At 41.1% G+C, this 23,485-nt stretch overlaps 1 protein-coding gene across 1 annotated transcript in view; it reads left to right on the forward strand.

The window, feature by feature from the left end:
- The window catches only part of CSMD1 (CUB and Sushi multiple domains 1), a 519,075-nt gene that overhangs the window by 44,634 nt on the left and 450,956 nt on the right, over positions 1-23,485 (forward strand). Inside the window, exon 3 of the mRNA XM_035003847.1 lies at positions 165-277. Within this exon, the coding sequence (XP_034859738.1) occupies positions 165-277 (113 nt within the window). The remainder of the gene's footprint in view (positions 1-164; positions 278-23,485) is intronic.

The raw sequence follows: 23,485 nt of genomic DNA on the forward strand, positions 1-23,485 counted from the left end.
TAGAGGATTAAATATAAATTACAAGTGACTATGGATTCTTCAAAGGAGGGTCTTAAGGCATATACGTATAGTTGTTTGTTTAAGCAGCAGGACCGTCTTCTTCAAGGTAAACTAGAGATATTTGGTGATTCAAATAATGGTTTTAACATTTCTCTTCTGTGCAGACTCACTGGGTCCAGCGTTCCTGACCTCATTGTGAGCATGAGCAACCAGATGTGGCTCCACCTGCAATCGGATGATAGCATTGCCTCCCCTGGATTTAAAGCTGTCTACCAAGGTATGCACACCCACCAACGCTTAAAACTAATACACTTACAGAGGGCAAGGACCATTCTCCATTGTGTTAGATAGACATAAAATTGGCATGTTGTAAAATAGGGACTGGTTATTTGCAATCTCTTTAATTAAAGCTTCACTTATAGTTCTTGTTTTTGGAAAGAATTTTTCACTTGTTGAAAGCTTGGCTTGCCCTGATGTGTGCCGTCATTAGATCAAAATCAAGAGTAAGACTAAGTATGAATGCAAGCTATAAAATAATTGTGTACACCTCTGGATCTTGGCATTTTGTCTCTTCCTGAGGGGCAAGTTGTTATGCCTATTAACTAGGGGATACATTTTAAACAGTGAATCAAAGTGGCATTAATTTAATTAAGCTCCGTTATGTACATGCTCATGTTCAAATGTGTGTTGTTGCTGTTTGTGGTTGTTGTTGTTGTTGTTTAAATGGAAAACAGAGAAATCTATATGAAGTTGGAGAAAATTTTACCAAGTTCTCGTGTAGGAGAAAAAGAAATGTTGTTTGGAAGTTATGAGTTATAATTACTCTGGAGATGTTGGATTCACCTCTGAATTCATGTCCAGGAGCCATCATATCAGGGAAGGGTTTTCCATCATGCAGTACAGCTGTGTGTTCCCATAAACCAGGGCCTCATGAGCGGGACATCTTTTAAAATAATCCCACTGTATTGCTCTGCCTACATTGTTTCATCTGGAAGGATCTCATAGGTGAGAGGTATCTTTTAACCTTAACATACTGATTGGTGTTTTTTAAAAAAAATATTGGGGAAAATTGCATAATGGAAACTGAAGTAGAAAGAACAATATAAGAAACCGGAAATGATCTGTATTTGTAAATTTTATAAGCCTCCCAGATATCTTGCTATTGGCTCAAGAATTGGCTTGAGAGATAGCTGCCTGATCCACATGCTCTTCTAGATTGCCAGCCTCATCTCAGTCCTGCCTCTGCTCAAGTATCCTGGAACATTCTTTGGGAAACCAATCATATTTCCTACTGTTAGACACTCCCCCAAAATACAAGACGCATACACAAATCTTGATTCAATAATTACCTGTTTAAAAAGTAGACTTCTCTCTTGCCCCAAAAGAGAAAAAAAAAAAGAACCTCCCCCCTCCCCCTCAAATCAGCAGGCCAACCAGCTGGCCCTTTAATCCGGGTCTTGTGAAATTCAGTTCACGTAGGTGCACCTATATATGTCTGCTCTGATGGTGAACAGGCAACAGCCAGCTACCAGCTAGGTATCAGTTCAGGCTCTCAGAGCACACCATCACCTTTGACTTGATCTCTCCTGAGTTCCAGAGGTGGCAAATAACAGAGAGTGAACTAAGGAAGAAAGGTAATCTTTGCCTGGAATACAAAGGACAAAAATGAGCTTCATAATATCCGGACCTCAGGGCACCGAGAAGAGCTATACATGGGCGCCTCTGTTTTAACTGGCAACACACCCATGTGCACACATGCACTGACCATTTTCCTTTAGCTACACTCTTTGGTGTTCTTGAGATAGTAGTCAAACAGTTTGACTCAAGAAATAAACATGAAAGAGGCTTGGGAGCATGTTCACTTCTTCTTTTGGATTATACAAGTGATGGGTGCAGAGCCTCTATCTTCAGTTTAGATCCTGTATGTATTTGACAAAGAGAAAGAAATCATTCTCTCGTGCTCAGAGACCCCATATGTGTCCCCAGACACAATAAAATGATCTCCGATTAAAATGTTTTACAAATTATTTTATAAAACTACTTATTTATAAAACTTAAAGGGTATATTTCAGCTATCATTTGCATTGGATGCCGTACTTTCAACAAACCACAGACTGATTTGAAATCATTTTCAACAAGATCGAGAGAACATTTTACAATCTCGAAAGCAAGTTAAGAGAAGTCTTTTCAGGGTCACCTTTATATTGTCAGACAAATGCCTGTGAACTGATCGTCACTTTATCAAAATAACCAGGAAATTGCATTTTAAACCCATTCATATATTTTTGTCACTACAAAAAATCAATTATTAAAAAGAAACTACTTAAACTATAATCTAAGAAGATATACAGTGGCCATTCAGAATAAAACATAAATCTGTGTTTTACATAAAAGTGTGCATTTTCCAAAACTTAGATACTTTCCATAAGTAAGGTATCAAAATTTTAGAGAACTAACAAATTACAAAGTACTGTGATACAATAAAAGTGGTGATGATTTTACTTGGATTATTTTGCTGGAGGGGAGACGTTAAAAAGAAAGAAATAATTAATTTGTAAGTTTTATTGTCAGGAAAACTTTTGAAGTTCCCCTGGGCAAAGAAAAAAAAATTACTTAGTTATCCTTCCTTGTCTAGCACACTATTCGTGGTTAAAGGATGGGGTAACAGTCTGTGCCTTTCATTGTCCTTGAGCTACTTTACTACTCAGAAGGTTGTAGAAAACTGATAGCAGGCAGGTGATCCCTGACCACGGAAACACACGTGACCTCTGTGGGGAGGAAACACCACTGATGATTGCCTGGTGGCTAAAGATGACTTTGGCATCTCTTATCAAATTCATGTCAGTGTTGCTAATTGTCTTTGTGTGTGTGTTCTTGGAATTCTCCTTTGAGATGGTTTTTCAAATATCTTAGAGGTTCCTTCATCAGTTGCTGAGTCTATTAAAATCTTTAACAGGACCCGTATGTGCGTGTATTGATGAAAGTGAGACAAACAGATCTGCAGAGTTAGGATTTTATTTTCTTCAATTGTACTTTATGATTGAGTAAAGGGAGAGTATGCCTCGTTTTCCAAGGGTGTATCGTAGAATATTCAGGAGCTGAAAATATGTAACGAGAAGTTATTGCCTATCAAGCCAATGAGGCAGATGGTTAACAAACTTCTTCCGACCCCAAACAATAAGCAGGCTGACAGTGACAGTGTCCTGAGCGAGACCGAGCCCAGGCTGGTACAGCTGCACGCTCCCCGTGAGCTGCCTCAGTCATGGCGCTAAAAAGTTCTGTGTTGGCTGGGGCGCCTGGGTGGCTCAGTCGGTTAAGCGACTGCCTTCGGCTCAGGTCATGATCCCGGGGTCCTGGGATCGAGCCCCACATCGGGCTCCCTGCTCCGCGGGAAGCCTGCTTCTCCCTCTCCCACTCCCTCTGCTTGTGTTCCCTCTCTCACTGGGTCTCTCTCTGTCAAATCAATAAATAAAATCTTAAAAAAAAAAAAAAAAAAAGTTCTATGGTGGGGAGAGCCCAGCATCAGTGTCTTTATCTGTAAGCTGTGAAAGATTCTTCCTCCCTAGAGAAACGGGGTAAGATTGGGGGACTGATGGCTCTTCTCAATAAGAAATGATTCGACAGAAGTGATGGGTACATCCCATTCAAAGGTTAGGGCTCGAATGCACAGATAATTGCTGAATACTTCCTGACCTTTGGATAGTTAGACTTGACCTTTAACTGGACTTCTACACAACCGTACAGCTCTTCAGGAAAGCAGGGTAGAGGTAGAATCCTTTCCACATGACCTATACTGGCTACTGCCTTTGGTGAAATCTAAAAGCATCAGTGAAATACCAAATACTCCCCAACAGGGCAAACTGCAGTAAATTAACTCCAGCTGCATTAAGACACACATCGTAAGGTTTATAGGATGAAGACTAAAGGGACTAGCATCATTGCCAAATCGTGGATCCTTGACTATTAAGAGATAGAAGTATTCTCAATTAAAATATAAATATTCTTCCAAGTGTCATATTTCAGTTTGAACGACCATACAGCATTAATTATAATTACATTTAGCTGTAATTAGTACTCTGTTTACCAGCTTCATAGTCTATTAGCTATAGCTTGAGATGTCACAGAAAGGTAGATGGCCATCAATCCTTGAGAGATTGACAATTCAAGGCCACATATTATCTTTTGACAAAATAATATTCCAAAAGTCAAAAAGATAATTAAAGAGATAATATCTGAGGATTTAAAAAATCTAGAGAATCCTATATATCAAAAGAAAGCATTGTAGAAATTGTTATTTCCAGAGTGCTATTATTACGCTAACAGGGATAAAGTAAAAAAAACTTGTAAAGGTTCTTGTCAAAAATATAAATAATTATTTAAACTACAGTTGTTGGGGCACCTGGGTGTCTCAGTCGGTTAAGCGTCTGCCTTCGGCTCAGGTCATGAGCCCGGGATCCTGGGATCAAGCCCCACATCGGGCTCCCTGCTCGGCGGGAAGCCTGCTTCTCCCTCTCCTCCAGGTTTGTATTCTCTCTCTCTCTCTCTCGCTATCTCTGTCTCTGTCAAATAAATAAGTAAAATCTTTAAAAAATAAAATAAAATAAAATAATAAACTGTAGTTGTTTGTTAATTATATTGTCAGAAAAATTTATATGGTTGATAGTTGCACATGATTTAACTTCCCAGTTGTTTTTTTAAGGATTCTATTTCTTTATTTATTTAAAGAGAGAGAGAGCAAGCAGGGGGTGGGCAGTGAGAGAGAGAGACTCTCAAGCCGACTCCCCACTAATGCAGAGCCCAACATGGGGCTTGATTTCATGAACCGAGGTTATGACCTCAGCCAAAATCAAGGTTCATATGCTTAACTGACTGAGCCCCCCAGGCGTCCCCAAACCTGCAGGTTTTGGTATTGCATGGCTTTAACTAACATAGAGTGTGGGTTAAGAACACAGGCCGTGTAACTGTACCACCTACTAGCTATTTAACTGAGGACAAGTTATTTAAACTCTTTGTGCAGCAGATTCCTCGTTTAGAAAAAAGGGACAGTATAGTAATGACATTTGCTTCCTAAGTCTGTTGTTATAGAGCTCAAATGACTTAAAACATGGAAATCCCATAGCACGTAGAGTAAGAAATGCTAGCTAGTATTTGCATACACATTTTCTTTCTTAATTTTGAGATTATCCTCTAAGTAAGGTTTTTCATTATATAAATATCAAGCTCATAATAAAATATGTAAGAATAGTAAGTGTCCCTTCCCTTTGCCTTTTGACTTGGCCAGGTAACTTTCTCAAAGGCAGTGTCTCTCAGCTTTCCCAGAATTTTTGATGCATATAACATCAAATTTGAAATCTCGGTTTGTCTCTTAGTCTACAAACTCCAGAGTAACTTTGATATGCAAGAAATGACACATCCTCTTATTTTAAAATCAACTTGAATTTCTTTCAGAGACTCCACCCTAACATCATGTCATTATTGGGCAGGGGGGCTCACATTACCCCTTATCTGCTCATCACCTCCATCTCACCAAGAGGTTGAGAATTCCCCACGTGTTGTAAGGGGTACAAAAGGTTTGGGGGTCCTCAGATCCTTGGATCACACTTGTAATCCCTGAGACAGTCATGATCTCTCTACTTTGGGCACTATTCGTCCAGAAGCTGCCCGGTGGACCCTCTGCTGGCAGCCTCTTGTCCCCCAGCATACACAGTGATGGTCCAGTGGTTTCATGCGAGAGAACTTTGGGTCCAACCACCCACCTGTGCACCACCATCATTCCAGGCTCCTAGTCCTGGGGGCATCCCAGTTGTCTGTATTTGCTCCCATCGCTTACCCCTCGGAGACATTCACCAAGAGCCTCCCCTCAAGACGTGTACAGAGTATACTCGATTAACTTAGCCTTTTAAAAAAGAGTTTGTGTTACAGTAACCAGGGTGAGGAGGTACAGGGAACAGCCTGGATATCCTTGGGAATCACACCATTTCAAGGGAAACTGAGAAACTGAAATGCAAACAGGAGCACTGCCAATAATTCAAGGGCAGCAAGAGGAAATATGAACTAATAGAAATTATTATATATATATGACAGAGAGAGACAGAGAGACTATGATAACTGATCTTTGCCATAAGAGAATTATTGGAGAAAATATTATGCAAAGTTTTTAAAAAATGACAGTATTTTAGGGAGGTATGTTAGATGTCTGAGAAAGTGATGGAGTAGAGCTGAGATATTCTGTTTGTTCAAAGGTTTTAAAAACCTTTGTGTACATGAAAATATTTAATTCAAAGTAATCTTTTCAAAAATCCAAAAGGTTAAAAAAATAGGATGTAAATAATTATTGTATGGCTGACTAAAGCAATACTAATTTATTAAACTGTGTAAGACTTAATGTATATATAATTATTATATAATTGTATATGATATATACACATATAATTTATGAATATGTAAATAATATATATAGCTCATATACATGTATAAGTTATATATGTATAAATCATATATATTTCAAGTATCGGAACAATATGGAAAGCTAACACGTTTAGTGCATAGTTTTTCCTATGTTATATTTAAAGTATCTTTATTTCTTATTATAAGTTACAAAAGTAACTATTGAAGATCAAAAAATGTTTTGTAAACCAATCTTACATTTAATATTACAGTAGAATTTTTAAAAATATTATATTAATATAATAGGCCATGCAACTGTATACATTTAAAATATGCATTGTGCATTATAGCAGATTGTTAGTCACTTGAAAAGAAAGGGAAAAAGTCTATTCTCAATTCAGTTCATGACCATGGTGCCTTCTAGCATTGAGGAAGGCTGACAAGCAAGCTCAGTGCCTGGATATTTGCCTAAACAATTAGGCTTTTGCAATGTTGGTAGCCCTGCCTTTTTTATGGCTTCCCTGTCTAGATTCAAGTGGGATAACTATGGATCTTTTTTGTCACAGAAATAATGTTTGGTTGGCGTTCATCACACATGTTGATGAACTGCTTTTCCACAAATCATGTTTTATGTAATTTGCCATAGCTATTTAAATTTTAGCAGGGGGTAAATTAAAGGAAATGTTCCCTGTGATATGCTGCTGTGTGGTAAAAACAAGATCTATTTTAGGCTCGCGCTAAGAATGATTTCAGTGGAATAATTTGAGTTCAGCATTACTGTTTTATACCAAAAACACAACTGTCTTCCCTTGTCCGGTGAACACAGTGGAAACGGGAGTTTGGGCCTCTCCGTCTGTACCCAGGGGTCTCTACGTTTGTGCTGAGTGGAAGGGGGATGCTCCACGGTGCATGCACTGAGCACAGGGGAATACATCTCCACCACCCCTGGGAGACAGCGCTGCAGACACACCATCGACATCCTATAATCTTTGAGGTACTTGTCATGGTTATTAATTTCATGTGTCATCCTGACAGGGCCATGGGGCGCCTGAACATCGGTCAAACATTATTCTGGGTGTGTTTGCAAGGCTGTTTCTGGATGTGGTTAAAGTCTGAATTAGTTGACTGGATAAAGCAGTTTACCTCCCCAGTGTGGGTGGGTTTCATCCAATCAGTCGAAGGCTTGACTACAGACATACCCTGGAGATATGTTGGGTTCATGTCCAGACCACCACAATAAAATAAATATCGCAGTAAAGCAAGGCAAATGAGTTTTTGTTTGTTTGTTTATTTCCCAGTGCATATGAAAGTTATGTTTACACTATACCATGGTCAACTAGGTGCCTAATGGCATTATGTCTAAAAATCAATGTACCTACCTTAATTTAAAAATGCTTTATTGAGGGGGCGCCTGGGTGGTTCAGTCCCTTATGCATCTGCCTTCGGCTCAGGTCATGATCTCAGGGTCCTGGGATGGAACCCCAAGTTGGGCTCCCTGCTTAGCAGGGAGTCTGCTTCTCCCTCTACCTTCCCCCACCCCCTGCTTGTGCGCTCTCACTCTCTCTCTCAAATAAAAAAATAAAATCTTTAAAAAAATACTTTATTGTTAAAAAATGGTAGCCAAATACTTTATTGTTAAAAAATGGTAGCCATCACCTCAGCTTTCAGCAAGCCCTAATCACTGATTACAGATCACATAACAAATATAATAATGAAAACATTTGAAATATTGCAAGAATCACCAAAATGGGACGCAGAGACACGAAATGAGCAAATGCTGTTTGAAAAATGGTGCTGATAGAATTGCTCAATGCAGGTTTGCCACATATGTTTAATTTGGTAAAAAAAAATGTAATGCTGTATCTGCAAAGCACAGTAAAGTGAAGCACAATAAAATAGTGTGCCTGTTGAGCAAGAGGCTGAGTGAAGGAAAGTGGGCCTCTCTACTTGGTTCTCTGTGACTGGAACAATGGTCTTCCCCTGTCTTCAGACTCAGATTTGGACCAGAACTTACATCATTGGCTCTCCTGGGTCTGGACATCCCAGTCTCCACAATCATGTGAACCAATTCCTTCAAATCATCTATCTCCATAGATTGATTCATCAGGAGATTGATAGATAGATAAAGAGATACCCTATTGGTTTTCTTTCTCTGGGGTGCCCCGACTAATACAATATTTCTCTCCTTGAATGGTTGGATTTGATCCAGTTTCTTGACACAGACTCTTCCTCATCCTCTGTGTGAGTAACTGTACATTTAAACGGAGTCCAAGGAAAGTTGGATGCACAGAGTGTGACTACTGAACAGATGAAAACTCGTTGGTCCATATAGAACAGAGCTCATGCCCCTGGCCTTGTTAGTGTGAAGCAAGGATGCTACTCAGACAAAGTCAGCCATGAGTGTGCCTGTCAGAGTAATAGGCTGATTTGCAAAACCCTTAAGACAAGATAAAGCTGCGTGAAATAACTTCATGTAAACTTTTGTTTTAATCCTGTGCAAATTACCAGGCGAAAATCACCAAGCAGTTATAATGTGTGCTTCCTGCTTCTCGATAAATATGAGCTTGTATCTAAAGTGAGTACAAAACATTCTTTGAGGGCCTGGATTAAATCTATGACAAGTTAGCCTTTGTCCGGGAGCCAGACTCTGGATGGAGATTTGTGTATGAAGGGAGGTCCTTGAAGAGAAGGGAAGGGAGCAGCCTGGGGTCAGGGAGAAGCTGGACAGTGCCTGGTGCCTTTGCTACTCCAACAGAGCTCTGCATCGGGGATGGCCCTGCAGGGTTTCCTCCACAGAAGCAAGAGGGCTGAGCTCGCTTGGGACCTTACACTGTGGCTGTGGGCTGTCCCCAGGGTGGGGGCATAACACTCTTGGAGGGGGTTCCCGAGAAGGGACGCAGCCCTCATGAGTGCCTTGTTCGGAAGAGGATATTCATGTGGGCTCCATGGGATCTGACCATCCAAGAACCCCTTCTCCAGGAGTCTACTTGGCCTCATTTCCTAGGAAAACTTACAGTACCTACCCATGCTTTCCCACTGTGCTGAATTCCCCTCTCCTTCTGCACACCCCTCTGCTGGTCTCGGTGACTGAGGAGGCGGGGAGACCCAGACCCGAATCCCTGAGGGGTCTCAGTGCCCTATCGCCATGCCCTTCTCAAGCACAGCTGCTGCACGCATCCATTTTTTATCCTATTTGGGCACGGGGGCACCAAGAGACGTCCCGAGCAGCCTCTGAGTGCCACGGCGCGGGTGTTCTCCCCTTCTCTTCCTGTCTACAGCAGCCTGCCCCTTTCTTTCCTCATGGTTGGGGAGATCACCCCACATGTTGGAGGGCTTCTTCCTTGCTGGCTCATCCTTTGACATGAAGCTCTTGAAGGGGATAAGCAGCAGGTTAGGCTTAAAATGGAATAGGGCCCTTCCATCTCCACTGGTGAAAACATTTTCCCTCAAGAACCGTCCTACTGGACCCCTGGAACCTAAAGTGAGAGGCTTGGGAGCGCACACTCCCCATGTCAGTCCTGGGATGATGTGTGGCAGGCACTCCTGCTTCTGCTTCTCAGCTCCCGGACCCATGCTCTCCACGTACGGGGGGTCAGCACCGTGTAAGGTTGTTGATTTCAGGTGGTTGCTGTGTCCTAGGGAACAGCATCCCATCCCCAAGGCGTCATCTCCACAGTGGCTTCACAGCTATGCCTTTGAAGGGAGATCCGTCATTCTATCAGGTGAAGAGCTTCTGAGCTGGTGGTGTATGACTGGATCCTTGGGCTCCATGTATACACATACGCTGGCTGGCGGCTCCTTCTCTGATAGAAAGTGAGGTCCTTGTCGGAGAGCAGTTCCCAGAGAGGGACTCAGCTAGGAGCTCACAGCTGCATACCCTACAATCTCTAACAAGCCCTAGCAAGGCAAAATATCCTGCCAGATGGTGAACTCATGTGTTATAAATTTTAGTTTCCTTAGAGTGGGCTTCCTTGAGGATTTCCAGTCATTTAATATCCTAAAGAAGACACTTACATCATTTCCATCAACACCCCTGAAATAAACTTGGCCATGTCCATGGCCTTCTATCCTTGGGACCAGAAGCAGAAGTATGTACTTTGCTGGTGCCAGACACTTGCCTCCAGACGCCATGTTCACTGTACCACCTTCCTGACCTGAAACTCACACAATGCAGTGTGTCCACTCTTACCTGACCTCATCAACTATAGCTGCCAGGTCATCTCCCCACATTCTTTGAGGATTTGGGCAGCTAGTTCATAACTGTTACTATGAACAACACACGTTTGCCTCATTTCTTAGCGGTGTCCATGGTAGGTGGCCCCATTTTCTCTTCTGGAAATTTCTGTCAGTCCCATCTCATGAATACCTTCCCATCATGTGCCCTCTTTCCATCTCCACTAAGCAGACTCTAAGGCAGCCCTCCTCTGTATCTGTCCTAGCTGGTCATGGAAATGTCACCCTTCCCTCCTTCCCTGCTGGCTTGTCCATTCTAATCCACACACACCAGCAGTCCAGTCCAAATCACCTCTGCAGGAGAATGGAAATCAAGCATCTTCTTGCACTGTGAAAACCACTTGAGAGCCCACAGAATATAATGAAATCCAGTTACCAAACCTCAGCTCCATCCTCCACCACTGCCCTTATATATACTTCATGTTCTAACCATAGGGGGCTTCCAGATCTTCAAACATTATTTTTTCTCTCTCTTTGCGTATATACTTTTCCCCAGCAAGGATCATTGTTCCATAGTTCCATAATGTAGATAATTTGCAGCTCTTTCTGTCACAGCTCAGATATTACATTCTTCAGTAAGCTTAACATGCATGGACTACACTAAATGCTTTTTCTACACATCCCTCTACCACTTCGAACTGACTCCATCACAGTAATTGCTTAAGTGTTTGTCTGCCAAGTAGGTTGGAGCTTTGGGGGTACAAGAACCTCTTAAGCCACACATACTTGTGCAATCTCTGGCATGTAGGTTTCCTTAAATGCAGTTGACCCTTGAACAACAAGGAGGTTAGGGGTGCTGACCCCCCATGCAGTCTAAAATCCAAGTATAACTTTTGACTCCCTCAAAACCCAACTACTAATAGCCTACTGTTGACTGGAAGACTTACTGATAACATAAACAGTTGATAAACACATATTTTGTAGGTTATATGTATTATATACTGTATTCCTTCAATAAATTAAGCTAAGCTAAGGAAAATGTTATCAGGAAAGTCGTAAGGAAGAGAAAATAAATTTACAGTTCTGTACTGTACTTATAGAAAAAAAATTCATGTGTAAGTGAATCCTTGAAGTTCAAATCCTCTCTGTTCAAGGGTTGACTGTATGTGCAAACTAAGTGAATGAGCAGAAGGATGCCCGAAGCCACAGCTAATTCCTAGATTATTTAGAAGCTGGTAGTATCACGTTGGGCCACTGACCCTTATTGATATTCTTAAGTACACTCCAGTTTCTTTTCTAAAGAATTTAATTTAGGCTTTCACATTTTATGGAATTCTAGCCAAGTAGAAAAGAAATCAACACACAGCATGGGATCTTTCTGGTTGTTGGTGCTACTCTGACCCAAATCTGTTCATATGTTTACTGCTTCATTCTCTCATGCTTGAGTCCCTGCCTGATTACTTGCCTTAGTACATAGTCCCTAAACAAATAGTCACCCTTCACCAGGTTCCCTTCATCACTTTTCCTTGGACTATCCATAAATTCCAGGTGCCCACCGTGTATCACTGAATTCCCATAATGGCAAAGTGATGCATTTGTGCACAAATTCCCAAGGTGCCAGGATTTAGATGTTTCTTCAGTAATATTTGCTTCTGATGCTGGGGTGTGGGTGTAGGTCACCTAGAAATCTTAGTAAGATGCAGATTAAGGTCGAGATGGAGGGGTGTGCTGTGAGAGTCTGCAGTTCTGTGATGCTGAGGTTGCACTACAAGGATGACTAGGTATACAACTCCTAGAATATCACCACATCTGTATCCCCCCAAGTCAGCATGAAATACCCTGGCATCTGTGTTTCCCCACACACACCCTCTGATGTCGCTGGTCTCCACTTCCCATTCTACGTTCTGTCTGATGAATCAATGTTTTTCCACACCTGCAGCTGGTCTGACCTCCGTAGTGGCCCAACCACAGAGGAGATTAATTCAGTTCCCCATCCTTTTCCAGATGGCCCATCTCTGCAAGAGTGGCACACAGCCAAGACACAAATGTGCCCTCGACATTGTGGGATGTCACACATCGTCCACTTTCCCACATCAGTATTTGTGCTGTTTCCCCTCCCCTGATGGCTCCTGGTTCACCCACTCTGCCTGGACACATTCTGCCCAGCCTTCAGGGTCCATTTTGCTGCCCAGGTGGGGAGGCTTTTCCTAGCACACCTCACGGGGAATAAACTTTACCTCTAGCATTCTCCAATAGCTCTAGGTCACAACTTTCTCTCAGCCAAGATAACATGTGTGAGTTAGTGTCTTGCATGCCCTCCAGGCCTTGAGAAAAGAGACCCATTTCATTCAGTTTTTTGTCTCCAGGCTATACCAGCAAACAGGGCATCTTCATCTTGGTAAGCAAACAACAGTGTACCATGCTATAATCGACAGAATGAAGTCACCTGGATTTGGAGAGCTCGTCCACTTGATGAATACCTATTGGCCTTCAACCAGATGTTAGGCATGGCTTTTGGTGTTGAGATACAACTCTCCTGGAAGCTTGAATTTAGGTTCAAGGCAGAAGATAATTTTAGGTAATGATAGCAAATGAGGAAAACAGAATAAAGTTGATATTTTATAAATAAGAGGATATAGAGTAAAATATACTCTATTTCTAATTTAAAATATTATTTAATACATCAGAGTTATGTTAATACCTAGATCTTATAGCTCTGCAAATGAGTTGAAACCATGCATTCATTACCTTTTAGCTTTATAGGGTTGTCTGCCTATTAGCTATATGGGTTTTTTTTCTTCTTAGATCTTTTCCTCTCTTGAATATGCCTGCAATGTTTTAAAATTTGGGTTGTCACGTTCTTGCAGGGTTATTTTTCACTTGTTTGTTTTCATTTTTACTATCATAAAAGGATTCAAGCCTAAGTGCATATTAATTGCAATGGTTAGCCTTTGAATATTTATTGTATAATGTTTACATATGTGTGTTTATATGATGTTTATATATGTTAATGTACACACATCTGCTATGTTTATATATGTGTGTCCATATCCATATATATATATCCATGTATACATGGAGCCCAAGGATCCAGTCATACACCACCAGCTCAGAAGCTCTTCACCTAATAGAATGACGGATATATATATATATATATATATATATATATATATATAATATCTGAAAATGTTGAGACTAACTTAAACTATTCTCTGCTAGGAAACATTTATAAATAGTAATTCATAGAATTTTTTAGCAGTTTTTTTTTTTTTTCCCCTGAGAACATAAGATTTAGAGCAAGATTGGGTTAATGTTGAGTGTATATATGAACTTCTTGATTATAAGTCTCCTTAGATGGTGGGTGTTCAGCAATTTGACAATGGAGTCAGAAGTCAGTGTGCTTAGCACTAACCCATTGGGAGAAGCAGAGTTTCTGTTAGTCATAATTTTGTACTATGCAGCATTTTTCTGTGTGTGTGAAAGAGGAGTTATAGGAGAAATTCCTATAGTTCATAAAAAAAACAACTTCATGATTGCCTCTAAAAATACCGGTAGCCTCCTTTGGGTTGCTAATTCCACAGTTTAGGAATTCAACCAAAAAAGACCAAAACTCATTTGAACACATCATTTTATATACAGTGAGAGCCATATATAGATCCTAGAACAGAGCGAGCGGAAAGAGAGACGATAAAACTCTGCTTGCATTGCTACCTTACCTTTGCAGAGCTCTTTGAGAGAATATGTATAATCTTGTAGATGAGGAACAAAGTAATGTGTGTAAACACAAATGTAGCCAAATTAGAAAAATGGTATATTAGCTAAGAAATGTGTTATTTCAACCAACATTATTGGAAACTTCATCAGATAGCTCTTAAATTTTACCAAGACTACTAATATAGGTGAATATAAAAGTTAAATCTATAAAATAGGCTCTTGGGATGAGTTTTCTCAGAGCTTTATTTAATGAAATAAAAAATATATGGTGTATTTTAATATAGGAGTTGTGCTCATAAAGCAAACAATTCTGATAACTTGGTTTTATATTTTTATTTAAACAATAGCCATACGTATTAATAATTGAGTACTAGCGGCTGAAGTCATTTGGTTATAGATGTTTGTCGTTGCTGTTGTTTTCTGCTGGTAAATCGCACACGGACCCAACCAGTGTTTGATTGTCCTACCTGCAGACTGATCAGACCCACAAACGCTATTATTAAAACAAAATAAAAACTATCACATAACAATAACAACAAAACTACATACTATAACAGTATCAAGTTTAAGATCATTATTCATTTTGTTGTTGTTGTTGAGTGGGTCGAAGAATTTGTGTGAAGACTCGTCAACATTCAGAATGGGCCCAGCTGAATAAAAATGTGTCTCAGGAGCACCACTTATTCCAAGTGTCTATTTTTCCCCTGGGTTACAATTTATGAATGAATTATAAATACTGTCTCCTCTTAACAAAATGGGATAAACCACTATTAAATATTTAACTGTGTCAGCATGTATGAGTGAGGAGAGCAGGTGAGTCGTGCGAGAGGACATTAGGTTGTGATGGGGAAATGTGACATTTGAATTCTAGGTTTAGTGGTCCATCAGCTTGGGCTGCGTCCAGCTCTCCCGTCTTAACCTTATCATCACAGATTAAGGTTCAGTCTCAAAGTAAACTGCAAGGAGACGTAGTGGAAATTAGTTAGGGGTGATGAGCTGGAGTGAGAAGATCAGGGCAGACTGGTTTGGGAACCATGTTGCAGTCAGCATCTAGGCAGCGTCTGGGCATGGGTAGGAATGAAATGTGAATGATGATGAATGAGATGAGGTTGTGGAATAGTTGAAACTAGCCATGTGGCTTTCTTTTTTTATTATTATAAAGATTTAATTTATTTGAAAGAGAGAGAGAGTGAGTGAGAGAGAGAGAGAGCACGAGCAGGGGGAGGAGTGGAGGCAGAGGGAGAAGCAGATTCTCTGCTGCGCAGGGACCCCAATGCAGGACTCGATCCCAGGACCCTGGGATCATGACCGGAGCTGAAGGCAGACACTTAACTGACTGAGCCACCCAGGTGCCCCACAGTGTGTCTTTCTAAGTTATATGTTAGCTCTGTAAGTGAGATCAAGTTTCTATTATTATTATTATTTATTTATTTTTTACGGGCCACATTTTCTATCTTCCTACCCTTTCATGTGTTGTGAGTCTTTGAATGTAAACCTCATCTGACGTCGTCACCAACAGGATTCTAAAATCAAATAGGCTGGCATTCAAATTGCTGAAAGTTTTTTTCCCCCTTTGTTCTTCAATGTCCCCACGACCTGTTTGTGTTTTTCTTCCATGTTCCTGCGTCCTTTAGAATGTTTAGTGATTGCAACAAAGTAGAGCCGTTGTGGGATTACTGATACGTATTGCTTTAAAAATGGGAAACATTGGGGCGCCTGGGTGGCTCAGTTGGTTAAGCAACTGCCTTCGGCTCAGGTCATGATCCTGGAGTCTCAGGATCGAGTCCCGCATCGGGCTCCCTGCTCGGCAGGGAGCCTGCTTCTCCCTCTGACCCTCCTCCCTCTCATGCTCTCTCTCTCTCATTCTCTCTGTCTCAAATAAATAAATAAAATCTTAAAAAAAAAAAAGGGAAACATTGTATGTTACTGATTTCAAAGTTACAAGTGGAACTAATGTTTTTCTCTACATATATCCTGTATTTTAACCTTCATGCATTTGGTCAGGTCTCTAAGCCAGAAGTGTCCTTCCATCACGTTTGGTTCTTTGAGACTCAGCCCAGATGCATTTCCTCTTAGATGTATTTTTGAATCTATCCGCATTTTGTAGCTCTTTTTTTTTTTTTTTTTGCTTTTCTATAGGGAATTAGGAATAAGCATAAAGGAGGCTAGTGCAAAGTGAGGCTAAATGAAAACAATAACTATCTGGGGAAAACAGGCTGCTCCATACCTGAGTTGGAAATTTCCAGAGGGTAGGGGATCCCAGAACAGGATAATGCAGAGGGCAGAGCTTTAGCCAAGAAATCTGAGCTTGAGCTTCAATTTGCTCTGAATTTCTCTGGCCTCTAAGAGCCCCATCTCCTGTGAGAGGTGGAAACAGATCACCTGCAGACTCTTCTTCCAGCTCTAGAAAAAATATAAATCAACAGTTCTCTGAATATTTGGTTTCTATGGGACACTGATTCCAGGAATGATTAGCAAGCAGAAAGAGAGGTGATTGTTACCTCTGAAAATGAAAACCCTCCCCTGGGAATACTCCAGTGCCAAGATGGAAATAGAGGAGACAGCTATGTTGTCAACCAAGTGAGAAACCGCTGAATAATGCCTAGGATAAAACTGTGCCAAAGTAGATAACCACGAGAGCATGTGACAGGGCATCTCAGAGATGCTTAATGCTGAGCATTCCCTACATTTTATCAGAGAACAGAAGAGAATTGTTTGTAACCACATGCTCAGATGGAAGGGTCATGACTCAGTCATGCTTAAGGTCATATAGTCAGGTGATCAATGGAGGAGTCAGGTCCATCTCCTAAGCAGAGCTGGGGACAGGCTGAGGGGCAGACCCCCACAGTCCATTCCTGCCACTGTAAGGAATCCTAGCCGGCAGGCTATATGGACGGAAATGGAAGTCATTAAATCAGATGACTTTCTGAATGCCATACAGTCACAAGAGAAGGTGAGCCTCCCGAGAAACACAGAGGTGGTGAAGAGCTGATTGCCTGTTCCTCCAGCCCCGTGACTTTTTCTCTGCCATTAGAAAGCTTGCTTGTAGAGGGTCATGTTAGTCCTAGACCAGAGCAACAGGGAATTTCTTTAAGTTCTGAATGTTGAAAATAATTTGAAACTTCCCAGCTGAAGACTTCAAATATTATTTTCTGTTCTCACATGAATTCTTTTGCTTATTTTCTCTTTGCTACAGGGAAGAGATAGTAAGAAAGGAAAGATTCCCTTCCCTGGCACTGTCTATCCTAGGCATTGAAGGCACTTGGGGTGGTACATGACTTGGGCGGAGCCCTCCCATTTTATACTGCAGCATAACATAGGAGTACACAGAGAAAAATGGGAGAAAGACAGGAATATAGAAAGTTGTGCTGATTAGAACTTCTAATGTTTTAAAAGCAAAGAAACTAAATTCAGCCTCTCAAGTATTTTTCAAACTTAATCCATTTGCTTTCAACTTCCCTCTAAGATTCTTCAGATTTATACCATTGTAATGAAAATAATTAAAACTGATTTTTTTTTTCTTATTTCTTGAAACAATCCCAAAGTTTAATTGCATTGTGAGTTCTCCCAACACTGCCTTATGCATATAGACTTGAATATTGGGGCTGAAAGGCATGTGCAGAATGTGCTATTTCCTGGGACCCTTCCCCATGTCCTGACAGGTGGACTCCTTCACCAGCACTCCCACTGGTGCGTCTCCGATTTCTGTTTTTGTCCAGTTGTTCACATTCAGTATAACTTGTTCCTACATGATTTCCTGCATTTTGTTTTTCCTGGAGAAGGTTGTATATTAATGTTGGTACAGGGTTCTCCTTTGGAATACTATTACACCTGAATGATCTTTCCAAAATTAGTGCAGAGTTGAGAAGGTTACCCAGCAAACTGTGTCCTGTGATGCCGTGACTGAGGAAGTTAGTCATCATTGCCTGAAGCATGTACATATAACCTCCATAACGGCTCACATGGCTGTGGGCACACAGTAGGTCTCTGCCTGGGGGAGGTGCTGGAGCCACTGAAGGCCAGAGTGGCCCCACTGGGTCCTCGGCTACCCACCCCCCGACTCTCCCTGGTGCTCGGCGGGCAGTCCTTTAGTGTAGAATGACCGGACTTACAGCAACCACTGCAAACCTTCACATTCCTTCAAACCTTCACTCATTACATCTACAGCAAGGCTCCCCCCCTGCATTTTAGGGGGGAAAGCCTCGTGTTTTATAGAACAAGAACTTCTTCAGTGTTTCTTCTTCATAGACATCTTCATCCGCACCCATCCTTCATCTTACCCGCCTCAGAGAAGGATGAGTGGACCATTTTGTCCCAGGATGGTCTCGTGGTTGATCTCCTTGTCCCCTTTGAGGGTTGGTTTCATCAATAGACACTCAGATGCTTTTCTTCTAATTTAGGCTCCCTTATCACCTCACTTAGAATAAGACAGCATCATTCTCATCGCTGTCTTAGCCTTCAATCCTTTTTTTTTTTTTTTTAAGATTTTATTTATTTATTTGACAGAGAGAGACACAGCGAGAGAGGGAACATAAGCAGGGGGAGTGGGAGAGGGAGAAGCAGGCTTCCCGCCGAGCAGGGAGCCCGATGTGGGGCTGAATCCCAGGACCCTGGGATCATGACCTGAGCCAAAGGCAGGTGCTTAATGACTGAGCCACCCAGGCACCCCTCAATCCTTTATTTTTTTTTTTAATTCTTATCTCTGTCTTTAAAAAAGAAAACAATTCTGTTGGTCACATTTGAGAGCAATTCATCTCTCACCAGCTTTTGGAGGTTCAAATGACCTCATCAGCACCCTCTCTCAATTTCCCACCTCTGCTTCCTTTTTTCATGGCTTGATTCTCAGAGGGGGTTTCTATATGTGGCAGAAAATTGAAATCATTTTTTAAAGAGACTTTCAGCTTCTCTGAGCTTCTGTTGTTCTTCTAGTTCACAGTCTCAGAGAACAAGGGGAAGATACCTTCTCTGGCATCAGCCTTAATCCTCAAAATGATTTAGCGGTCCTGCCTGGCTGAGGTTCCCATCACCTCCTGGGTCCGTTCCATGAAGAGTCCCATTGGCCGTTCCCAGCTACCTGCCATAACTCAGGCAGGAGTAACAGGGGAGGCTCCCAACAAAACCACATGCACTGGGTGCACAGCAGTTTCCAAAAGGAGAAGCTGAGCAGCAAAGAACAAATAAGTTTTAAAGAGACCAAAAAATCAGATGTTCATTGCATGATTCTACAGAAACCTCTGACCTATTCTCTCTCCTTATCAACCTCAGCTCCCCATTGCCCCCAGTGCTACAAGCAAAATGCTCCCCGTGGATTTCCAAGCACTTTGCCAGTCCCTTTTCCTCTAAATATTTTGATTTCCACTTCATCCTCCAATATTACCTCATATAGTTTTATCTTTGAAAAAAGCATAAGCCATTGTCTTTTTTTTTTTTTTTTCTTTTGTTCATTCCATTCCCTTTTTCTGGGCCTCACTATTCATCTTCACTGCTAAAATTAGCATTTTTATTTCATTAAAATACTGAATTCTATTGAAATTGTGTCATGAGAAAAGAAATGTGCCTCTATTTTTCACTAATTTGAGCTTGATGGACATAGAAGGACTTTAGTACATCGGTTTCCGTTTCCACGAGCTGCTTTCATCTTTTTATCAGTCCCAGCCGCTCTTTGATCATTTCTATTGCTCTTTTGATGTTTTCTAAATCCTCTTAGTAATGAGGTACTCCAAATATAACAGCTGATGTTGTGCAGCATTTTCATTTTATTAAGAACGTTCTACCTTCCTGAGGATGAACTCACATTTTACCAATTTTTTTTTCTTTACATCTTCAACTCTTTTAATAACAAGTCATTATGTGCAAGCAGACAGCAGGCTAATTATGTCCTTTCTTCCACCAACTCAATTAGTGCTGTAATATTTCCCCGTGTTCTTGAAGTTAGAAGGTTTATTAAGGATACCAGGTAGTTGCTGAGCACGACCAACACTGGTTTGTCTTTCCAATGAGTTATTTCAGGTAGGTGCCAGAATTCCAAAGTCTTGATGATCTTGTCATAGGCATTTCTGTACATCTGAAATAAGATAATTGAAAAGAATGGCATATTTTCCAGTTTATTTTCCCTCCTCCTCCTCCTTCTTCTTCTTTACTTTTACAAGAACCTTGTTTGTTTCTAACTGTATTCCTAAACAGCTCTCCTTTTGTCTACACAGCATGAAACCTTCATTAGAGCAATTGGCTTGTATGTGGGATTTAACTATGACTCCAGCATTTTAACCCAGACTTTGCTTTGAATTGGCAGTAGGACTAATGAGCTAATCAGTACTCATCGGAGCATCATTTTCATTACCTGTGAAGTGGGGATGCTCATAACCGGGGCTTTGTCTGGATACATTACAAAAATCATTATGAAAGTTCATTAAAGTCTGTGACAGGGTCCTCTGTTGGAAGCTGTAATTAATCTATGTGTTTTGCAAACAGGCTCGATAAATATGCAGTTGCCTAAAGGAGTGTTTAGAAAGGAAACCTGATTATTTGAGAGCCAGTGCAATGTGATTCATAAATGCTTTCAGTTCTGGGTCGTGTCTCTCCTGGGGTCTGATGCAGCTTTAGAAAGCAAGGTTGCCATGCTCTCCCCTCACCCCTCCTTTTGCTGTTCCTCCCTGAAACTGTAGCTAGTTCCTTTCTTGGAGTCAATTGCATTACAACAAACTTTTCAAATTAGTTTTCAGTCCATTTCAACTTTACTGTTATCTTTCCAAACTGTTCACTTTCTTGTCAAAAACGTAATTATCCATCCAGGTCTGGGACAGTATTTTTGGCTTTCCATTATATCCATGCTCCCACCGGTGTGCTCAGAACATGAAGTCATTTCATTGTTTCCTCCATGTACAATCTCCTTTGGAGTCAAAATGACGGATCTGAATTTTATGCTTTTCCTTTTTCTATAGCACACCAGGTTGAATGATACTCTTTTGTTCAAGGATATAATCCCTCAGTTGCCATTCCTTTTATTCTCTTTGTCTTTCCTCAAACTTTTATCCATTCCTATTTACACTGCTTCCTTCTTATTCTCACAGATTTTATTAAAATAAATCAGAAACCCTCACTTGCGACTTGACCTTGTTTCTCCCATCCTTGCCATTTACAATGTATCTCCACCTAGACTATTGCAGCTGTCTCCCAACTGATATCCTTTTCTTCTGGGCTTTCTCTTTTATGGTCTGTGATGCACAGATTCATCATCCTCATGTTCATGAGGTCTCTGCTCTAAAAACAAACTGTAATGAAAGAGCTGGGAGCATCGCTGCTGCAGAGGCTGGGCTGGACCAGTTCCGGGCTGTGTTTTTAAGTTTATCTCTTGTAACTTACTTCATCTTGCCTAGAACTAGCTCTGAAATGGACATCTTACATCTACCTGGCAGGATTCTGGTGAAAGTTAAATAAGATGCTACTGTATGTTGGCACATAGGACTATCTCCAGAATGTCATAGGTACTCAACACATATTAACACCCTTATCTTAGGGCCATTAAAAATTACATTTTCATCCACCAATGAGAACCAGATAACATGACCAGACTATGTGAAAATACAGTTTTCTTCTCCATCTTTCTGATGCGCTGTAAGTCCTCAAAGTGTTATTACACAGCCATTGATTTTGATGGTGATTGGTTGATGTATCTTGCAAGTATCTCAATTTATACTTTCCCCCTCTTTCTTTCTTTTTTTTTTAATTCTTCCAATTTATTTGTGAAGAAAAAGGGTCACTTGTCCTGTAGAGATTGCCACAGTATGCATTTTGCTGATTACACCCCCTTGGTGTTTAGGAAAATTGCTGTAAATTAGTACCTGGATACAGAGGCTCCGTCGGACACGGGTGTGTTTTCTCAGCAAGATGACTTCGCATCTTGGGCCGTGCCTTCCCCTCAGGAGACAACATCACTGATAGGCAGGGACTAGATCTCTCCATTGAATAAAGGCTGCAAATGGAAACATTCTAAGTCTGGCATTCCTTTTTTCATTGATTAGCAGAGGTGCTTCTTTGAAGAGAAGTATGCTATTGGATTATCCGGTGGTAAAGTTCATAGTGTAGGCAAGATAAGAATAAATGCTTGTGCCTTCTGTTTATCGCCCATCCTCCACCCGGGCACTCTTGCCAATTTGGGCTCGATGCTTTTCTGTTGGCAGCATGTAAAGGGGGTCATCCCTGGCCTCTGCCCACCAGATGGCAGCCACATCCCCCTCCCTCAACTTCTCAATCCCAACAATGTCCTCAGATGTTGCCACAAGTCCTGGGGCTGAGGAGGGCAGTGCCCAAATCTCCCCTAATTGGAAACTACTGCTCAAACGCAATTAATTTAATTTCTATATTATTAAGGACTCATGGATTTAAATGTATCTGATGATTTTCAGCCTATAGAACTTACTGTCCTTCTTGATGCTAAATTGCACTATCTTTGGCTTTTGGCACCTTTTCACATTACCTCCTGAGGACGTGGCAGCCTTCTTGCTATCGAGGATAGCAAATATTCCCATGTTATTTTATGTAGTTCCAGCTCCAGGCCAGAAGTTACTCATTCACCCAAGATTTCTTGTACTCCTTTCATGGAAACTGATATTTTAGGATTATAATCTGAGCATTTGTAATGTTTGTTGCTTCTTGAACTTCTTATTTCTGGGCTCTTTCACTAGGGAGGGAGTGTGTGTATGTATGTGTAAGTGTGCATGTGTGTGCATTTGCATGTGTGTAAACGTGTGTTTGCATGTGTTTCTCTGTGTGTGAATGTGTGTGTGCATGTTTGTGTGTGTATATAGGAGGATGTGTGAATGTGTGTGTGTGTGTGTGTGCAGGGGCATGTGTGAAGCCTAGATACACAAGTGTTCATACCGACACACCCAGTTCAGAGTCAGCACTAGGGGTTTTTACTTGCTGTCCCCTATGTCACACCTCTACTCCCGGTCACACTGGGAGTCCCTGTCCTCAGCAATTCTGGTAAAGGTAGAATTACAAAGTCAAACACGTCCTCAATTATTTTATTCTACAGCAGAAACACACAACTTGAAAAGGATCCCACTGTCACCTTACACAGTCCAGTTACTGATAGCAACGTGCAATATCTTCACACTTGGTTCACCCCTCACAGTGGAATTACTGCACTAAAAGCTCTGGGAGTGTTCACAATTCAACCCACAATTTGTTGTGTTTGTTCCATTTTTTT

The sequence above is a fragment of the Mirounga leonina genome, unplaced genomic scaffold (genome assembly GCF_011800145.1).
Source record: "Mirounga leonina isolate KUSES-001 unplaced genomic scaffold, KU_Mleo_1.0 Mir_128, whole genome shotgun sequence".
NCBI lineage: Eukaryota > Metazoa > Chordata > Mammalia > Carnivora > Phocidae > Mirounga > Mirounga leonina.